This window comes from Podarcis filfolensis (assembly GCF_964270895.1).
Source record: "Podarcis filfolensis genome assembly, chromosome: 8".
In the NCBI taxonomy this organism is placed as follows: Eukaryota; Metazoa; Chordata; class Lepidosauria; order Squamata; family Lacertidae; genus Podarcis; species Podarcis filfolensis.
The window spans coordinates 18382347-18404435 of record NC_139611.1 but is presented as its reverse complement, the minus strand read 5'-3'; the positions used below and the strand labels follow the sequence as shown (position 1 = coordinate 18404435).

At 46.6% G+C, this 22089-nt stretch overlaps 1 protein-coding gene across 6 annotated transcripts in view; it reads right to left on the bottom strand.

The window, feature by feature from the left end:
- AGRN (agrin) overlaps nt 1–22089 on the bottom strand; it is a 257944-nt gene that overhangs the window by 56589 nt on the left and 179266 nt on the right. For all 6 annotated transcript variants that reach the window (XM_083628357.1, XM_083628359.1, XM_083628358.1 and 3 more), the window contains 6 exons: nt 18676–18897; nt 11282–11476; nt 8714–8914; nt 1711–1856; nt 504–609; nt 196–303 (listed from right to left, as the gene is read on the bottom strand). In XM_083628357.1, the coding sequence (XP_083484483.1) occupies nt 196–303; nt 504–609; nt 1711–1856; nt 8714–8914; nt 11282–11476; nt 18676–18897 (978 nt within the window). The remainder of the gene's footprint in view (nt 1–195; nt 304–503; nt 610–1710; nt 1857–8713; nt 8915–11281; nt 11477–18675; nt 18898–22089) is intronic.

The window sequence follows — 22089 nt, the reverse complement described above, 5'->3', positions numbered from 1 at the left end:
GGGGTCAAGAAGAGTCGGACACGACTAAACGACAATAACAACAACTTCAGATCCAGCTCCAGGTATGACTGCCTGCGATCACTCCCTGGCCTTGGAAAGCTATTTCTTCGGCTCAGGGAAACCCTGTGGCATCAGTGTTTAACATCCCCACTGTCACAAGACAAAAGTAGAAAATGAAGTACATATTTAACTCACTGGGGCAGCCTGCAGAGCCGACGCCAAGAGCCAAGGTCACGTTGTCTGGGCAGCATCCATAAACGGTCTGGCTGCAGTGGAGGAGTGGAGGAGGTAGGACTGTGGTTCCTATGGAGAAAACAAAAAACAAAAATACACAGGTTAGAAATGATAGGAGTTGGGAGTCCAACAACTTATGAAGGGCAATGGGTTTCCCATCCCTGATCTAGGGAGGTGGGTGGGGAGTAATCAAGAGGATGAGATGCCAGTGCAGGACAAAGGGATGTGGGTTGACTGAAAGCCTTGCCAGATCCACATGAGAGGGTTACCTCGGCAGCCGCCCTGACCCGTCACATAGATATCCTGTCGCTTTTCGCAGCGTGTCTTTTTGAGTTCGCACTCATTAGCGTAGGTCACACCATCAGAGCCACATACCTGCAGGGAAGAGAAAGAGGAGGTAACTCCATCTTCTTCTGTTGTACACTCAAGACAGGCTTAGAAAGTTACCAAGGGCAGAGGGTGTGCCTTGGAAGGAAGCATCACTTTATGCTTAGGTTTGCGCCCACACCTGCTCATTTTTTAAAAAATCCATTTTTATTAATATTTATGATGTAATCCACACCGCTTGACCATTCCTAGAGAAATACGAGGCACCAAACGCACCCACCCCTCCCAACAAAGGTACAACTCAGTACAAAAAAACACAGCACATATTACAAGTAGAATGAAAACAGCTGATCAGGATCCAATAAAATGGAAGAAGAAAAAGTACCGTATTTTTCGCTCTATAGGACGCACCGGACCATAGGATGCACGTTGTTTTAGAGGGGGAGAACAAGGGGAAAAAAATTCTCCCCCTCTCTGCTCAGCGCCCCTTCAGCGAAGCGGCAGGAGAAATGGAGCCCCTTCCATTTCTTCTCCTGCTTGGCTGAAGGGGCGCTGCGCAGCTCTCCCTCTCTGCTGAAGCCAGGAGAGTCTTGCTCTCCTGGCTTCAGTGAAAGGAACCTGAAGTCTGCGGAGCGCAGTGAGAACTCGCGCTGCGCTCCGAAGGCTTCGCGTTGCTTTCACTGAAGCCTGCAGAGCGAGAGGGGTCAGTGCGCTCTCCAAGCTTCAGCGAAAGCAACGCGAAGCCTCCGGGGCGTGGAGGGAGCGCTCCCTCTGCACTTTGGAGGCTTCGCGTTGCTATTTCCCCTTAGTTTTTGGAGGGGGGAAAATACGTCCTATAGAGCGAAAAATACGGTATGTAATCGAACCAACTTGAAAATGTTCTAAGCTGCTGTAAGACCATCACTGTCCGCTGTATTCACATATAAAATAAAAGAAAATCAATCTGCCGCAAATGTGCCCTTTCACACCCCAGCCCTTGTCTCTTGCCACCTTCAGCTTCTTCCATGATTCTACCATGTTACCTTTTCACTTGCCTTTTCTACAAACTAAGTAGCCCCAAATGCTGCAATAATACCCTGAGTTGCTTACAAAAACCCTGCCATGGGTGATTAGCTAGGCTTAAGGACAGCATGGGCTCTCAACACCTACTGGATTCCTTGGCACAGCTCCACAGGTATAGTCACACACACAGCGGTCATCTTCCACATCCTCATCCCACGAGCCACCGTATTGTCGGCAGCTGTCCCGGTCACACTCGTTGGAGTCCCCCGAGCCAGATCCTCCTGATCCACATTCTGCCCAAGAAAAGAAAAGCAGAGTAAAAAAATACAGTTCCCTACATAAACGCTGCCTTAATCAGGACTGTGTTGTCCTCATTTATGTGATCCCACCACACGTGTGTGGAATTTAGCACTCAGTGAACTTATAGTCTTATTCTTATTATATTTAAGCACTGGAGCAATCTGAGCAGATTAATTGCATGTGTTTCCGTTGGTAAATCAATTAACTTAGTGGTTAGGTACTGGCGGCGCAGGTTTGAGTCATGCATCATTGTTCTGTAGCTGTTGTTGTGGGTGGAATTGTTTTTAAACGTTTGTATTGTTTTTATATGCGGAATTGTTTTCCCACTGCTTTCCCAAATGGAACTGGTTCCCCCCCCCCCACTACCTTTCTTATTTTACACTTGTTAATTGTTCTGTTTTGTTGTGCTGTTGAAACTCAGCTTGGGATATTATAGTAATCTAAAAAAATAAAGAAATATGTGGAATTTGGTGCTCAAATTCAATCAAGTCTTATAGGTATAATACCACTTATAATCAAGTCTTATAGGTATAATACCACTATTGCTCATTTTATTATTAATTATATTTTAGAACTCAAGCATCCTTAGCCAGTTAATTGAACCTTCAGGGAGGAGGCATCTCTATATAGGTAAGAAAGGAACTGTAGCTCACTGACAGAGATGCCATTCCTGAAACCTTGAAGAGCTGCTGCCAGTCAGTGCAGACAATACTGAGCTAGGTGAACCAATGATCAGACTCACCACAAAGCAGCATCCTATGTCTGGACTTGGCTAGAACCTTAGAGGCCTGCTACCAGTCAGAGCAAGAGGTCACTGGGTTGGATAAGCAAGTAATCTTATTATAAGGTAGCATCTCATGCTCTGCGTAGTTCTTTGCTCCTCCTCATGATCCGCAGAGCAAGTTATGCTGAATTTGCAGGGGAAGAGGCATGCAGGAGGTCCCAAGTTCAATCCCAGCTAAAAGGTACAGGCAGCAGCTAATGGGAAAGAAAGACTTATCTCTGCCTGAGATGCTGGAGAACCACCAACATCCAGGGTATACAATTCTGGAGTAAATGGGTCAATGGGCTGGTACAAGGCAGGCTCAAATGATTAATTGGCCCAGGGATGGGAGTGGTAATATCTCAGTAACAACTCACCTGCTTTGCATGCAGAAGGGCTCAGTTCGTGGGATGCAAAAAGGTCTCTTTCTGCCTGGAACCCTGGAGAGCTGCTGCCACTCAAGAGTTGCTAAGACTGGTCTAGAATGATCATGGGTAGGCAAACTCAGGCCTGGGGGCCGGATCCGGCCCAATTGCCTTCTAAATCTGGCCCATGAACGGTCCGGGAATCAGCGTGTTTTTACATGAGCAGAATGTGTCCTTTTATTTAAAATGCATCTCTGCGTTATTTGTGGGGAATAGGAATTTGTTCATTTCTCCCCCCCCCATATAGTCCAGCCCCCCACAAGGTCTGAGGGACAGTGGACCGGCCCTCTGCTGAAAAAGTTTGCTGACCCCTGGTCTAACTGGACAACAGGTTAGACCTGGGGCAAGGCAGCTTCCTAACCAAACTGAATACCTTTGGAAAATATGGGGCTATGAAATTGTAGTGAAACGTTGGACATTTTTTACCACTTGTGGTAGTCTTGCAAATAAACATTTTGGTTAGAAGTTTTCAATGAAATCAGCAAGATTACTGGTCAAAACGTACAGCCAAACCTGACTAAAGCATTATTATAATCAATCTTTTAGTGTGGTGGAACCTGCACTTTGGGTCTCCCTGTCTAATGGCATCAGGCAGTGTCTTCACTGCACTATTTTCAGTGCCCGCTAAGAACACTTTTTTTTTAGATAACCCTGCCCAATTATCAGTGTTTACTTTATCTCTGGTTTTAATTTTCTGAATGTTTTTTTACTAATAATATTATTGTTTTATGCTTTTTGCAAACTGCTTTGAGGGGTTTTTTAAATAAAAAAATAAACTCGTATATAAATTTCATGGAATAATTAATAAAATAATAAATAATTATTATTAATGAGCTTTGAAGGTTCAGTGAAGAATACACACTTAAAGGATTTAATAATTATGCTAACAGCTGCTGCTGCTAGACTAGTAATTGCAAAACACTGGAAGACTTCTCATCTTAATCTCTTAGGATTCCGATATCAAGAACAATGGCAAATTGTTTTAATGGAAAACCTCACCTACCAGGTCAGTGCACAAAGGTATGTATCGATAACAGATAAATGGCATATGGTTTGTTACAAATTTATTGAATGTGTGTCATTGTCAAAAGGCACATATTACCCACCCTCCCCATACATAGGGCTCTATAGAAAACAGTACTTTAGATGAACAGAATTGTCCCAATAAATACTGCTTCGAACATCAACGAGACTGATACATTGCAAACTCTGTGTAATTGGCCATTTGTTTTCTCAACATTGTTATCATATTTAAACTCAATAAAAATACATTTAAAAATCATAAAATTGACTTGCATCCAAACACTAGCCTGGTAGTCATACGTGACAAGGAATTGCATGCAGTAAGCTACTGGAGAAGTGAGCTAGTCAAGCATCCAAGTGAGCTAGTCAAGGAGAAAAGCACATTGCCCCCCCCCCCTCCTCCACAGCCAGCATAGAAAGACATGGGGCTTTTTCAGGGGGAACGCACAGGAACTCAGTTCCGGCACCTTCAGGTGGGTGCCACTGCTATTCTAAGAGAAAGAGGGAAAAATAGCACTGGAAATACAGGAGGTTACAGCAGGAAGGGTGAAGCTTTTCACTTGCCATCTGCCAAGTTAGTCAAACTACTTTTAACTTTTGTGGACTATAACTCCCACCCACTCCTTTATCCTAGGCCAGGTATCCCCAAACTCGGTCCTCCAGATATTTTTGGGACTACAATTCCCATCATCCCTGACCACTGGTCCTGTTAGCTAGGGATTGTGGGAGTTGTAGTCCCAAAACAGCTGGGGGTGCCTGTTCTAGGCCATGCTGGCTGGAGAAGATGGGAGTTGGGAGTCACAACACCTGGAGGGAATTTGGGTTTAATTACTAGGCTAGGCCATCATCCATGTATGATTTGGTTGCTCTGCCACGATTCCTTATATCCTTCTGCAGACTTTCTGGCTATGGATTTGGAATCCACGCTCAACCATTCTCATTGACACTGGTTGCAGAATTTAACTTTTACATTTCCCTAGGCACAGAGAAATGGATGAATTGCTTTGTTTATTAACTGCAACCACATCCCCACACTTAGCTATTTCAGTATCAAATTCCAAACTTGCACAGCATGAGGGAGCATCTCCCTAATAAGAGGTCACACAGAGCTGAGTTCCAACTGGTTTCCTCAGCCTTACCTGCATTACTCTTAATTTGCGCCAAATGAAATGCTATTTATTTATTTAAAAAATTTTCAAAGTGCCCCCTCTTCATACTTTTCCCCCCTCTTCCTTTTTTTCCTTTTTATTGAGCGATCAAAGGCAGGAAGTTGGCGTTAACACAGAGAATTATTCAAGTGCTTCTCCCAGAGGGACAGCAACTTGGAATTCCATGAGGAGGACTCTTTGATTAAATGCCATCTTCTGCTGCCTGCTCCCTTCCTCAGCCTTTGCCCAACTCTTGGTGAAGTCCCGCCCCGGCTAAATCGCATGCGCAGCATGGTAGAGGCGGCTTTGGGACAAGAGGCAAGACTCCCAGAGAGAGCAGATTCTCTTCACTGGCATGGAGAGACACAAAGGCAAGGACTTATCTCTGGGATGGAGAGATTCTGAAACCAACATCAGGGACTCGGGCCCCACCTGCACCTTAAAGCAGCTTTAAACAGTTGTAGCTTCCCCCAAAGAATTCTGGGAACTGTAGTTTGTTAAGGAGTGCTGAGAGTTGTTAAGAGACCCCTTTCCCCCCTCCCAGAGCTACAATTCCCAGAGTGGTTTGACAATCAACCTCTCTTTCCAGGAAACTGTAGGGTCCAGTTTGCCTGGATTCAAACATTTCTAGCAATGACATTTTTGGATCTGCAAGGTCTGGCACGGGGGTCAGCAAACTTTTTTAGCAGGGGGCCGGTCCACTGTCCCCCAGACCTTGGGGGGACGGACTATATTTTTTTTTGGGGGGGGGAAATGAACGAATTCCTATGCCCCACAAATAACCCAGAGATGCATTTTAAATAAAAGCACACATTCTACTCATGTAGAAACACCAGGCAGGCCCCACAAATAACCCAGAGATGCATTTTAAATAAAAGCACACATTCTACTCATGTAAAAACACGCCGATTCCCAGACTGTCCGTGGGCCAGATTTAGAAGGCGATTGCCTACCCACGGACTCTGGCATCTCAAATCTCAGATTTATTTCTTTATTCGCTGGGCTTCCCCATTAACACCCATCACTCATAGAGATACACTCGTTCTGTCAATGGGTGGGGAAAACTTTTTCAGCCCAAGGATGACATTTCCTTCTAGGCAACTTTCGGGGCAATAAACCAGTGGTGGGTGTGTGTGTGTGTGTGTGTGGCCAGAAGCAAAAGTGAGTGTGGAGCGGATTGATAACTATAGGTTGATTCCGGTGCTAGTCCTACTCAGAGTAGACCCATGGGAATTAATGAGCCTTAGTGAGGCGTATCTATTATTATACTCTGCGTAGGGTTAACACTGAATACAACTAAGCAGCAGCAACAAAAAGAAATTATTTATTTAATTTAAATAAAATGATATGCAATTTTACCTCTGTATAGGCTTGTTTCCACACACCCACACGCCCTTCTCCAGCCTCCATCCAGGCAAACAAGAAGCATTGTCAGAGTTGTAGGACACATTCTAGCAGGCAAAAACGTTCAAGGAGGGAGTGTGTGTTTAGGGAAGCTTTTAATGTTTAACAGATCACTGTATTTTAATGCTTTGTTGGAAGCCACCAAGGGTGGCTGGGGAGACCCAGCCAGATGGGTGGGGTATAAATAAATTATTATTATTATTATTATTATTATTATTATTATTATTATTATTAATCTGAGGGAAGACAGAGAGCCCTGGAGTGGGGACATATATGGTATAGGGGTCTGAGGTTCCTTATCCCTGCCTTCTGCTCTCAAAGTCTCTCCTTTCTCCTTCCTTCACATGCTTTAAAGAGACAGGCTTGAGCTCTTGGCAGTGCCATTCTGGAGCCGAGGCTTGGCCAAATAAGGGCCCTGCCTTGTCCTCTTTTCGTCCTAACTTCCTCCCACGGTGATAGGAAAGTGAGAGAGGAACGAGAAAGAGAAGGGGAGAGAACAGCAGCCGGGTGCTTTCTCCACCCACCTCCCTCCACTCTTTGAAGTGTGAAATTAAAGCACTGATAAACCTCTTTGCCGAGGCCTATTACGTGCCGTCACCTTTCATTATTGGCAGATAAAAAGACAATGAGAAGGAGGGTTATGGGAGGGAAAGGGGGGGGTGGAAGAGCAGCTTGTGACAGAACCGGGAGGCAGGGAAGCTTAATGAACAGAGAAGCAAAGCAGCTTCCACACGCGCACAGAGTGCACACGCGAGCACATGCACCCCAAACTCAGAGGTGTGCAAGGGGTTGCTAGGCAACAGGAGGAGAGCACACCTGGCCTACAATAGGGCTCAGGTGCAACGAGGGAGGAAGTGAGGGGGTGGCACAAAGGGAGGGTCAGAACCTCCTCCACAGGCCACACTGTCTGTGCGTAAGAATAAACAGGCAGAAACCTGACGCCAAAAAATATATATGCCAAGTTTCTAAAAACAGATGGGGGAACATTTTGAATTCCTCAGGGACACCTTTGCTGCTGACTGTAAAGCCATCGTTTTTTCAGCAGAAGACTTTCAAAGGGAGGCCACAGAAGGAACCCAGGGACCTGGCAGTGGCGTAGCGTGGGGGGTGCAGGGGGGGCCGGCCGCACCGGGCGCAACATCTGGGGGTTAGGGTTAGGGGGCGCAAATCCACGGGTTAGGGGGCGCAAATTACTTGCCTTGCCCCGGGTGCTGACAACCAACGCTACGCCCCTGGGACCTGGAATCTATCAGAAAGATTCATTCTATTCACACAGTGCTCGGTCTTTTGCTACAAATGCTAAACTGGCAAGGCAAAATTTGGAGTTTATGATCAGTAAGTTTTGTTGTGGGGTGGGGGGACATGTAACAGCCTGCATGGGACAGTATTAATATTTGACCAAGATGACTTGTCTCAGGAATTTAGTAAGGATTTAGTTTCATTTATTCATTCATTCAGCAGATCAAAAGAGAATAATTTTGAATTTCAAGGTCAAATTTAGATTCCAAAGCTCAAGTTTTGAAAATTCAGTAATTTTTCTGAATTTTTGTTTCAGTATTAAACAAGTTCTGGGGCTATGCTTTTCAGAAATGAAAGGAAAATGGATCTACTGGAAAATGTTTTACTTTGAGGTGGGGAACCTCTGGCTTCCGGGTCAAATGAGGCCTGGAACGCATCTCAATTTGGTCCATGGTGTCATTTCTCCCAAACCATGGCCACCTGCCCCGCACCTGATGACATATGTGATGTCAGGTGCCGAGCGGGAAAGGATGTGGCTACAAAGGAAGATGCAGGAGCTTAAAGTGAGCTCCTGGTTGTTCCTTTGCAAGAAGGGCTTGCTGTCAGTGCCAATCAGCTTATCGGCACTGATAGCAAGCCCTACTGGGATCAGCTGCATAAAGCTGCCCCTGTAAAGGGACTTCAAAGGAGCCACCACTGATATAGCAGTTACAATAAGCCCCATTGAATTTGGAGAGATGGGTGGGCCCTGATCACATGTCAAAGCTGGTCCATGGGTGTAGGATCTGCCATGCCAGCCAGATCCAGTTCTCCGCTCCTGCTGCTGGGAGGAGGGAGAGAAGACTTACCATCCTCGCAAGGGCCCGTCCTTGATATCTCAATGTCCTTTTTCTGCTGACAAGCCGCCACCCGCAGCTCGCACGCATTGTCGTAGGTGACACCATTGCTCCCGCACACTCGGGCCAAAGGTTGCTTCTCGCAGCGTGGGCAGATGCACTGCCCACCCACACATATGGCCCCAAACGAGCACGTCGTAGTCCCACAGGTTTCTAGAGGAGGGATAAGCCGGGTGGGGTGGGGGGAGAGGAGGAAGAAAAGCAGCTGCATTAGATACTAAGAGAATCATTAGCCTGTGGGGCAAACATGGAAATACAGGAAGCTAGCTGATTTATACTGTGTCAGACCATTGGCCCATCTAGATTAGTACTGTTTCCACTGATGGGCAATATCTCCCCAAAGTCAGGGGTCAGTTGCAGCCTTGAACATGACATAATATGGAGATGGCAGGTTTTGAACCCAAGACCTTCTGCAGACGAATGCAAAACAGATGCTCTACCACTAAGCTTTGCGCTTTGGACTAGTGGGGAAGTAGAAAAAGGATTCTCTTTGGCCTAGCAGCTTAGAGGTTAAATCCACTGCCATCTATGGTATCCTTAGAGCTTGTTTAGATACATCCAACAGTCTTATCACCACATGCTCAGAAAGTTTAAAAGGGGTACCTGAAAGGCGAACATTAATCTGGGAGAGTTGCACCACTTCCTACTTGGTGGGTGCTGGCCCCCTCTGCCCCAGGCCTGGCTTCAGGACTGGGTAACTACTGTAGTTCAAATGCCCACTGCTGATGCTCATCCTGGGCTTAAAAACATGGGAACATGGGTAGCTGTTTTATACAATGTGATGGCCTGGGATTTGGACTTGGAGGCTGAACCTGAGGAGTCCCCGCCTCCAGAACCAGCTGAGCCGGGGCTGGGGCTTGAGCCTGAAGGGTCCTCACCTGTGCTGGATCCTCAGGTGCAGGCAGCAGCTGAGTCTGCTCTGGCTCCTGAGGTGATGGAGGACCCATTGCCTGCAGCTGCTCCACTCTCAGCCCCGTCAGGGGAAGGAGAGGTTGCCTCTGAGTCCGGTAACCTTCCAGCCTCTCCTGAGCTGCAGAGGCTCAGGGCAGAGAGGCAGAGGGAACTAAGTTCCCGCAGGAGGAGTGCTCGCCTCCAGGCCAGGAGAGGCGAGTCACTGGGGCCACCCTATGCCTCGGGGCAGATAAAAGCCGGCCAGCCCCAGTCCCAGGTTGCGGGAGCAACATTGTTGGTAGCCTGTTCCTGCCTGCACCCTGTCCTGCTCTTCTGCCAGAGTTCCTGACCTCACCCGACTCCCTGCCTTGGACCCAGCTTCAACTTTGACGGACAGCCTCCATACCACACCCTCGACCTCGGACTGGACTCGGACCTCGCCGCACGGTTAACCCTTGGGACCAGCACATACAAAGTCAGACCACTAGTCCATCAAACCTGGCATTGTCTACATTGACTGGCAACAACTTCCCAGGTTTCCAGACAGGGGACGTTCCCAGCCCTGTCTGGGAGATGCCAGGGATTGAATCGGGGCCTTCTGCTTCCCTTGCAAAAAAACAAACAACAAGCAACAACATTGTTCTGGCATGCTGATGATGCTAGGGAGGACACACACCCCCTGCCTGCCCGCCCGAGGCTGTTTGCAAAAGGCAATTAAAACCATAAAGCAACTTTTAAAAAACATAAACAATCCAATTACACGTAGAGATCCCCTTATAAATCTCTTAACTATCTCTGAAGAAATCTTTGCCTTGAGTTTTTTCCAGCCTGCAAACTCTGCGAGGCAAAAGTCCTTGAGAAATCAAGCTGCTTGTTATCTCGTGCTGACGAGGTGGATATTCAAGTACCCAATCACCCGGCGGCAGCGCTGAGAGTTCACTGTTCGCTTTATCTGGGAAACCCAAATGAGGTTCCTCTGTTCCTGAGGATGCATAAACCCAGCGCTGCCCCTTAAGGAACTGGTTTAGAGGAGAGCCGTGTTCTCACTGGCGGGATCTCAGTGGCTCTTGCCACTTTAGAGGAAGGGACACAGATCGGTGGCAGAGCATCTGATTTGCATGCAGAAGGTCTCAGGTTCAATCCCCAGCATCTCCCCATAGGGCTGGGGATGTCCCTTGCCCCAAACTCTGGAGGACCATTGCCAGTTAGCAAGGACAATACCGATTACTATTACTATTGTTGTTGTTATAACACTATTTTTAATTTTATTATTCATTTGTATACTGCTTCAATGACAAAGGGACTTTTACAGTCTTATTCAGTATAAGGGCAGCTTCCTAGGTTCCTAGAATGCAAGAGTAGGCTCATTGAATGGAAAACTCCTCCATACCAAAAATAACCCCCCAAAATATACATCTGCACATAGAAAAGTAGCACTGCAGGGAGGAGGCTGTGTGCAAACCATTTTCCTTGACACAGATGCTTTCGGTGCGTTTTAACTTCCAGTGGCTTTTGTGAAGGCAGGAGTGTTCCATTACGTGAGACCATGCCTGCAGTCTCAAGTGCTGCGACCCAGGGGTAGGCTGATCACCTCCATGAGAACTAGAGCAAAGAGAGGCAGGGACTCACTGCAGTTGCCTTGTGCCGCCACCTCGATGTTGGTCTGCTGGGTGCAGGCCCGCACGTGGAGTTCGCACTCGTTTCCGTAGGTGTTTCCGTCCGTGCCGCAGACCGGCTGAGCAGAGGGGACGCACTCAGTGGGGCAAATGCACCTCCCCGTCTCTGCCTCGCAGATGGCGCCAAACTGACATTTCCCACAATGGTCTAAAAATAAAGGAGAGGGAACTCACTGGTTAAGGAAGGAAGCGCTATGGTCATCCAAACTGTACAGGTCAGTCTCAGGTTATGTGAGGGATCGTCCTATGAAACTCCTACGTAGATGGCACTGCAAATTGCCCATATGACTGATTGGTAGAAGATCCCCCAAGATCTTTCTCATCACCTGCTAACTGAGAGCTTTTTAAACTGGGGGTGCCAGGGAATGAACCTGGGACCTTCTCAGGTGCTCTACCTGAGTTGTGGTCCCTTCAGCTTAGTGTTTCAGCAATAAAACCAGCAGAGGGCAGTTCAGTACCCACAAGAGGCAGCACCCCTTCTTCAACAGCCTCTGTCAAAGCCTCCAGCTGACCCTGAGCACTGTCTTGGCTGGGGATGGAATATGGTAATGGGAGAGCCAGGCAAGCGTCTCTTTTTCTTCTCCGTCTTAATGAAGTGTCAGGGCGGTCGTAAAATCCTGCTACAATCTCCCACCCCCACCCCCCGCTTCAGCTCAGTTCAGTGCAGCCGGCACAGAGGGAGGCTGACCCCCAAGGATGGGGAAGAGAGGGGCGCTCAGAGACAGAGGGGTGACAACCAGCCATTAAATCTGTCAAAGCCAAGAGCCAGAGCCACAAAATGTCATGCGAGCTCCGTGTGCTGTTGTAAGCTTCTAAACCGGGGAGGCAGGAGGGAGTGCCAGGTCGGGCACACTTATAAAGCTGTATTAAGCCACAAGCTCGTATCAAGAGGAAAGCACAACTGCAAATCAGCAGCTGTGGAAGGGACCTTCCAGATCTACTAGAGAAATGTGGAGCTTTGCAATTTGCTGGTACTCACGGGGTCCTCTCTCATGTGGCTCTGTCATTAGAGCAGGTCCCTGCAATCTGTCTGGCCCACCCTGCAAATCTTCCCACACACACTCACCCTCCTAACTTGATTGGGAGCTGCAAAAGTGACCACGGGGGTGGGGACAGGGTTGCCAAGGCCATGGCAAGTGCCTATGGGTCATGAATAAAAAATGCCATATTTCCTAGTGGGAAAACACATGTCTTGGATTTGTGATGCTTACTTCAAAGATAAATATCAGTTTGGGATTCATTGGCTCAGATTAAAGGGAGCCATTTTAGTTTGTGGAGGAGGGAGAGCTTGGCTTGATTTGAGCCTCACCCAACACTAGCCGTGGGATAGCTTAGTCCATAGAGCATGAGACTCTTAATCTCAGGGTCATGGGTCCAAGGGTGTTGGACTAGATGACCCTGGTGGTCCCTTCCAACTCTACAATTCTATGATTCTTAGATGGCTGGTGTTCACTGGGACTGATGGGGCAGGAGACAGGCAGCCCAAACAGTGGTTGGAGCCAGAGTCAATACCAATGATAGGTGGAATCAACTAATTCTAGGTTTGTCCCCATCCTTTTCCTTCCTGCTGAGTTCTACAAGGGCAACACTGAGACTAAGGTGTATATAAGCCATTCATCTGAGACATGGGGTACCACTAACTGTGATTCCCACAAATACCCCAATGATCAGGCAGGGTTATAAGGGATTAGGTGGTCCTTGAGGTATCCTAGACCCAAATTGTTAAGGGCCTTGTAAATTAATCCAAGAACCCTGAAGCTGGCCAGGTAGCATACGGGCAGCCAATGCATGTTTTTGAGCATGGGAGTTATGTGCTGGCAATGGTCTGTCCCTATCAACCATCTAGCCACAGAATTTTGCACTAGCTGGAGTCTCCAGACCAGGCATCCCCAAACTTGGCCCTCTAGCTGTTTTGGGACTACAATTCCCATCATCCCTGACCACTGGTCCTGTTAACTAGGGATGATGGGAGTTATAGTCCCAAAACAGCTGGAGGGGCAAGTTTGGGGATGCCTGCTCCAGACCATGCCCAAGGGTAGCCCCACATAGATTGCACTGCAATAATCAAATCTTGAGGTTACCAATGCATTAATCACAATGGCCAGACTCATTAGCAGGGCCTTCAAGCATACACTGGTTATATTGACAATTGGTGCTGTGAATGCAATATGTAGAACAGAGAGATACCCCACCCCCCAAACCATCATGGACACGAACTGGTAAGCTATGGTTTGTCTGCCATGCATTCCGAGGCAGGCGTCTTCTCTTCACGTTGTCAGGGCTGAGCCGTAAGTCACTAGTAAGCCTAGCGAGAGCCAGAAGTCTGCTTCAGGAACCAGGCCATGTGTTACTGTTATGGGTCAAGAGTGTCACCACCCCGGTGAAAAGTTATAGTCTGAATGGGAAGCCCTTCATAGTCCTTCCTGCTGAGATGTCAGGAGCCACACTGAGGCTAAAACCAGGAACCTTGAGCTCTCTGTGCAATTGCCACTTGGGGCGAGTCACTCAAACCACAGCTTGGAGCCTCCTTTGGGCAGGGGAAGTAGGTGGAAGTTCCCTGTTTGTGGAGGAATGCCTTCCCCCTGCCCCGGTGAGGTTTGTCTCCCTCCCACATTATTAACCATCAGGAGGAATATCTGAAAGCATCCCTGAAATACCCCGTTTTGGAAAACCTTTACATTATTAGGATATGTGATGGCTTTAAAGTGTGTTTAGATGCTCTTACAGGTTGAAATGTTTTTACACATTCTTCATGTTTTATTTCTTTTTTTTTTTTTAAATACATATTTATTAAGGTTTTACAAAACAAAGAATTTCATCATTTCAAAATGCATCATTTCCATACATAAAGCTCAAGAAAAACAAAAATATATGACAGAAAATAAAAAAGAGAAAAAGGAAAATAGAAAAGCAGAGAAAGAAAAAACACTCTTTCTTAAATTTATAAAGTTCCATACCCCTCTGTCTTGACCTCCTCACATCCCCCTTTTTTGTGTTCCACTTTACTCCAATCAAATTCAGCAAATTCAAAACCTTGTTTCAGCCGTACTTAATGTTATATTCTAATTATTATGTCCCCATTTTCCATTTTTTTTTTAATCCGTACCTCATCTTATAAAATATGACATAATATTGTTCTGTTCAAAACCCCTTATCCTTTTTTTCTTAGATTCTTCTTTTCACACACCTTTGACCAAAGTCACACAAACCCTGTTACTTTTACTTCCCACATCCTATTGACACTCAAACTTCATGTTTTATTTCTTATATTTTTAATTGTGCTGTTTTACTGCTTTGCTGCTTGGCAGCCTCAGCTCCTTTAGAGAGGAAGGACAGGATAGAAATTTAATAAATAATGTAATTATCAGGCTCTAGTTCACCCTAAACTGCCTAACCCCGTATGCCCCAATCCAGTTGCCAAAATCATCTGGAGAAGTGGCCCCCCACATAGATAGGAAACACAACTCCTGTCAACAAGGAGCTGTGTCTTTAGTGCCACGGGCCCAACACTGTGGAACTCCCTCCCACTAGATGTCAAGATAGTGGAAGTTTCAGTGGCTAAAATCATTTTATTTCAGAAGGTCTCTGCACCATGAATGCTCCTCTGGTGTTTTAACATCATCGTTCCCCCCCCCCCCCCAACCTCGATTTCTGGGATTAAAATTTTGAAGATTTCTAAATTTTGAGGTTTAATTTATGTGTCGAATTTTGTACATGGTAGATTTTTATCACTGCAAGCCTCTTTAAGGCCTAGATGGTGAAAAGTGGGATATACATTCTCAAAATAAATAAATGATGAAAATAATGGTTGGGCGCAGAATGCTGAACTAGACAAGACTATTGCCTTGATCCAGCAAAGCTAATTTTATCCACTATAGCACCCCTTCTCACACCCCTCCTCCTCCTCCTCTGCATCGAGAGGCATTCACAGACTGCCATTCAAGAGCATCAGTCGGAAAGTGCTTTCGGGACAGAGTGCAGGCAAAGGAGAGTAGTCCACGCCGGGCCCATTAAATCCATGGCGGAGGGTGATGAACACTTTGTGTCTCTCTAAACAGGCTCTACAACCCTGCGGGCTTCTTTCTCTCATTTTAATAGCTTCGCCTTCCTGGGAGCGGATGTATTTACAACATGACACCAATAATTCACGGCTCCTGCCATCTCCTTCTCCCCATCTCCTCGAGCCAATGTGCGTTCGCAGCATGGGGCGGACCGGGAAGGGGGAAAGAGGGGTTTGGGAAGGGTAGTTCGTCTTCATAATTCATTCGCCAAACCGTACTTCTTTTAGTGCCCAGAGAAAGAAGAAGAAGGGGAGGGCAGGAGGGAGGGAGGAGGAATGGATGGCCTGGTTATTTCTTTGTGATGTCTCTAACTGGAGCTCCGCTCAGTGGTTTTGCTATTTGGGTTTGGATGGTTGGAGCCTTTATACCTGTTGGCACCTGTCTGACTCGAGAGACAATGGAGTGCACTTCCGGGGGTGAAGTCAAACCTCTGTGTTAGCAGCACTGAAGTGATCACCCCAGGGTACAAGTCTGGGCAGAGTATATGGAGCTCCTGAGCTGCCCAGATGACACGATCTCCCTTTCATCCTCACGAATGAGGTCCGAAGGAAAGCAGAGTAATATGTTTGCCACCAGCTTGGCTGCAGGAGTTGGCAGAAGGAGGCATAGAAGGCACCATGCAACTGTCTTAGGGACTCCAGATTAGTGTGGTGCTTGCTCCTGAGCCTTTTCTCCTTCTGAAGATATCCCACAAGGCAGCAGGGTCTTTATAGAGAAACTAAATTCCTCGCGGTGCCTTGGCTTTAGGCAGCTTCTGATGTTCCGAAGTCGGCCCAGATTTGTTATTGCCAGAGCGACACTGATGCAAAGCTGAGACGCTGACATGCACAGCTCCTGCACACTTCCACGAGGGCTCGTGTGGGACACACCCCCAGCGCACCGTGCCCAGCATGTTAACCTGCGCTCTGTGTGTCGCCTGCCAATTTAATTACAGCTCCAAATTGGCAATGTGCTGTCAGCTGCTGCGCATCACCGTACAAGGGCACAACTCAAATGGATGCTCTGGCATGAGGACTACTCCCCCGCTTTCCGCAAATCTCCCTGCCGCACAGATAGTTCACGCTTGGGAAACGGCCTGCTTCCACCGCACATAATCACATGCCATTGCTAGGGCATCAGTGGGAAGCAAATAACATTTCCGAGGGATACAAATTCACCTGCACATCCAGCTCGCCTGCTAAGTAACCATAGCCGCTTTGACTAGCAGCCAAAAAGCAAGCCATTCTGTAACCGCCGCTCAAAGCAGCAGGGCTTTGTTCTGCCTCCCTGTCCACCCCACTGCTTTCTGCTCTTCTAGGATTTAATGCAGTTTGGTTACTGAATCCAAGAGGACACCGGCACAAACGGTTAAGCCAAGGAGTGTCTTTCTGCCAAGGTAAGAGTTTTGAGACACGTAGGCTCCCCTTCTGATGCTTCCCCCAGCAAACGAGCTCAGCATATCACTTTCGGAAGGTTTTTCATGTTGGAATGTAACCAAGTCAGATCACTGGTACTGTCTACCCAGATCTCCAAAGGTCTCAGGCAGTTATCTTTCCTGGTTCTACCTGGAGATGCCACTAGGGGTTGAACCTGGCGCCTTCTGCTGTACCACCAGCGCCTTTTCCCTCTTCAGGGGGTACTCAAGGGTACAGAGTACCGGTACCCTTTTTTGTTTAAAAGTGTGGCACTTACTGTAACAACTTCATGGTGAGTATTTTTCTATTAAAGAAGCACTGTCCGCAACTGAGCTACAGCCCTTCCCTTAAGGCAAAGGAATCTGCCGTACACCAAGTCAAACCATTAGCCTATCTAACTCAGTACTGGCTATGACGACTGGCAGCAGCTCTCTGGGGTTTCAGAGAGGGAGTTTTTCCCAGCCTGAGTTGGAGGATCAAGCTCTCCCCCCACTGAGTTATAGCCCTTCCCTATATTGCATGGTTAGTTCAGTCACGCATGGTATGCAGTATATTGAGGAGGGAAAAACCTATCAAGGCTCATTTTCTCAAGGGTGCAAGGACCTAAGGGAGAAATGAACAATGAATGAAGAGCATGGCAATAGGTGGGATTCCACGCTGTCAAATCAGTCTCTTTGGGCTCTTGTGGCAGTTTACTACCACCACTACTACTACTTCTACTATTAACCACAACTTTAAAAATACAACAAAATCATAGTAGTACAAACAGTCAAATAAAACCTCAAGCGATTTAAAAACAGAGCAGCAGAAGGCAGCATCATTACCTATACTTTTTTAACCTGCTGTGCCAAGGACCCTGAAGGTACATTGTCCTGGACCAGGACGTATCCTCACCCAGCTTTTAAAACAGGGGTGGGGAAAGCCTGTTTCGCTCTTGATGCTGCTGGAAGACCACTCCCATCAGCTCCCAGTGCCAGCACTGTCTCTGTTGTCTTTTTGATTGACTACAGACTTCCAACAAGCCTTTAAAGTTGAGAACATCCCCAGGCTGCCTCTGTATTAGAGTTGTTTTTAATAGTTTTATCACTTGTGGTATTTTATGCATTGTGACCTGCTGTTATTTTTATTGATTACAGTTTAGTAATTATTTATTATCAATGTTAAGAGTGAATTTCCGTTTAATTATTATTTGATGATATTTAATTAATCTGTGTCCTATTTTATTATGATGGATTATTCAACATTACTTAATTAGATATAGGTAATTTTAAGGTTATGTTTTTATTATAACTTTTTTGTATCGGATCAGATTGCTACAAGGTGTGTGATGTTTGTTGTTGCTTCTTCAGCTTGTAAACTGCCTTGTATATAGTTATATAGAAAGGCTGTATACAAATTAAAAGTGAAATGAAGTGAAATGAAAAGGATATAAATTTGATCATTGTAATCATCCCTGGCCACTGGCTGTGCTGCCTGGGGCAAAAAAAATGAGAAACCAGCAGGCACCACCAGAGACTGGGCACCACTATCAATTTTTTATCCATTCTTGGTGGGTGACCTTAGGTCAGTGACTGTAGGGCTGTATTAGTATTATCATCATCATCATCACTGTTGTTGTTACTATTATTAACCTTGAAGTTAGATTACTGCAATGCACTCTATGTGGGGCTGTCCTTTTTTATGATGAGTGGTATGTAAGTAAGTAAATAAATACAACAATGTATAAAAACATATATTAAAAACAGTTATATAAAAAACAGTAAAAACCAACTGCACTTACAAAAAACTAATTCATATGTAGAAACGATTTCAAATCCAATACACCTACAGATCAGGATGAAAATCTCCCACTTCGGAGGCTAAAAAAACCCACCCCCTGGTTATAAACTCACCACAAGGGCCCTTGTGTTTCACCCTAATCTCCTTCCGGAGGGCGCAAGCCATGGCGTCGAGCTCACAGGGGTTGCCATAGGTGAGGCCATCACTGCCGCAGACCGGGTCGTAGATGCTCTGGCACACTTGCTGGCATTCGCACACTGCTTCCTGGTTCTTCACCACACAGGTAGCCCCGAAAGTGCACTCAACACTCAGGCAGGGGCTAGGTGTGCCAAGATCTGGATCGAGAAGTAGGGAGAGAAAGCAAAGCTTGTTAAGGGTTTCGCTCACCTACAAATCTTCTGCTCAGATGCAGTAGGTGAGGGGGTCTCCATCTCCAAGTGTACGGATTGAATGGGCGGAATATGGTTTGCATCCAATGCAGCACTCAGTTAAAAATTACCGTATTTTTCGCTCTATAGGACGCACTTTTTCCCCTCCAAAAATTAAGGGGAAATGTGTGTGTGTGTGTGTCCTATGGAGCAAATGCAGGCTCCTTGGCTTCAGCAATAGCAACTTGAAGCCTCCGAAGTGCAGAGGGAGCGCTCCCTCCGCACTCCGGAGGCTTTGCGTTGCTTTCGCTGAAGCCTGGAGAGCGAGAGGGGTCGGTGCGCACCGACCCCTCTCGCTCTCCAGGCTTCAGGGATAGCCGCCTGAAGCCTTTGGAGTGCAGCACGAGTTCCCGCTGTGCTCCGCAGGCTTCAGGTTCCTTTTGCTGAAGCCAGGAGAGCAAAACTCTCCTGGCTTCAGCAAAAGGAACCCAAAGCCTGCGGAGCGCAGCAGGAACTCGCGCTGCGCTCCAAAGGCTTCAGGGATCTTTGAGGCTGGCGGTGGGGGAAAGCAGCGCTTCCCCCCACCGCCAGCCCCACAAGCTTGGGGGGCAGCAGGAAGGCTGCGTGCTGCCTTTGTGCTGCTCCCCGACCTGGTCTTTGAGGCTGGCGGTGGGGGAAAGCAGCGCTTCCCCCCACTGCCAGCCCCACAAGCTTGGGAAGCGCTGAGCAGAGAGGGGGAGAATTTTTTTTCTTGTTCTCCCCCTCTTAAACAGGGTGCGTCCTATGGTCGGGTGCGTCCTATAGAGCGAAAAATACGGTACTTAGCTTATAACTTGTGCTACTGGCGAAACGTTTATGTCAGAGGAACATCGCTGTGCGAAAATGCCTAAGCAAGTAGGTGGTAACTTTGCTGCACAACAGATCATGCAATCTTGTTGCACAACACATTTCCACCGGCACAGCTATTGTGTTCGATTCCTCTGGTGTGCAACATTAGAACTCCCCTGTCCACTAGTGCAAGTGGTTTTGAGCTAGTGGATAAACAAATGCTGGATATGACCCTCTGTATTCATGCTCCTGTCATCCAACTATATGAAGGTTTCAAGGCATAGATGCTATCATTTACCCCTTACCATGCCAGAAACCTCAAAACATGGAAATAAGTCTAGCATGTGTTTGCCAACCCTTCATTATAGGTTCCACAGTTCACTATTTGGCAGGGAGCGATAAATCTATCTGACTGAAGAAAAATCTCCTGGAGTGCAGCCAAAAAGCTTCTGCTCTTCCTTTTAGTCAGTCAGCACAATATTGCTCCTTCTTTTTTGGGAAGTAGAAGACAGTTTAGCCAAGTTATTCAGAATTCTGAAATCCTGAACACTGGTTTTTGGGAGAGGAAAACAAAATTTGGAAGCATGTGACTAACCCAAATGTCAAAAGGGTGTTTCCTGGATTTGTAAAGGAAAAGCGTATTTTGAAATTCACATTTCCAAAATTTTGCAGCAAGGCATGTAGCTAGATCTCATGAGTGATGGCTTGGTTATTTTATCAGGACTCCTGCATGCTTTGAGGCCTCTTGTCAGTGTAAAAGAAAACTAGGGTACCTCATTTGTCCTCTGTTCACAGTTAGGAGGGTTTCCTTGGTTTAGAGGGGTCAAAGAGCAAGTTAAAAAAACAATGACCTCCCCCAAACCAAACACTGCCTCCTGGTGGAAGAAATATTCAAGACAGTATATTTGAAGAATTCTGATCCCTTTACATTTTTTTTTTAAACTATTTCATCATGAGTAATCAAACCCAGCTTCTGACATGATGCCACTTTTGAGAATCAGCATAGTCCAGCACCTAGAAATTTGGAATTAGGACTGGGACTCCTGGGTCTGCATCCCTAACTGTTCCTAACTTTCATTATGAACACAAAAGCATCTTCAATGTGCCATCTAAAAGTAGTACTGTTTTATTTCCTGACACAGCTGCTCAGGACCACAGATTTCCCTAAGCAGCTAGTCCTTGTTGATAGCATCTGATGTCAGCCAAAGGAATTTCTGAAGCCCATTCATTCCCTTTTCAACCATGACTAGGCGAAAGCCACCCTTTATTGTTCATACATGGCAGAAGCACATAGCTGACAGCGGGTCAGGGAGAGGATTATCTCTCTTTATCACACATCTTAGAATCCTTTGCCACTTTAACTCTCTCATCCCAACTCACTCCCCACCCCCTTGTCTTCCACCAAGAGGCACAGTGTGGCAGATACACACATCCCCAAGACCACTACCACCCTGCTTCAGATTTGCAAAAGACCCACCCTAAACACAGTCCTAAGTGGGGAGCAAGGGAGACTGCTTTTGCCAGCAAAAGAACACTTCTTCCAGTAAAAGGGGCTGTCCCTATAGAATTACTTCCAAGTTTTCTAATCCAGGTGTGGGGAACCTTTGGTCTTCCAGATGTTGCAGGACTACAGTTCCCATCACCACTAGCCCACATCTGGTGGGCTCAATGTTCTGCACACCTGACCTAAGCATCCGTCTTAAGCATGAAAAGTTAACACAAATCCTTCAGGGTATTAACTTCTGGCTTCTTTTTACGCTGAGGCATAAGTTAAAGCAAGGAGGGAGCACCAACTCCTCAGTAAAGAGGACTTTATTCCCCTATTCCAATTTTGTGGGGGTTCCATATATAAATGTTACCATAGAACTACCTACACCAGGGTGCCTGTGGTGTTAGCTAAGGATTAAGGGATAATAATGCATTAAAAGGGCAGCAAACGGCCAATTAATTAAACGATTAAAACACTTCTGCCAGGGGGTGGGTTGTTTATCTGCCTCTGGCACTTCACTATTTTGAGCCACCTCTGAGGGGGGCCTTTTCCCCTCCATAGAGAAAATGGTTCCCACAGGTTTTGTTTCTGCACTGTGTCATTTCTGAACTACAGTTGACAAAAGGGTAAGGACTTCTGGGAGCCAGTGTCACCAAACAATTAAAGTGTCACCCTCAAAGAATCATGGGAACTGTAGTTTGTTAAGGGTGCTGAGAATTGTAGAAATCTGCTTTCAATGTATGGTATGTGGCCTAAATGTCTGATTAGGAGCATGAAGACCTGAGTTGAAATCCCTCCTAGCTGGGTGACCTGGGGCCAGAAGGGCTGTACATATTACCCTA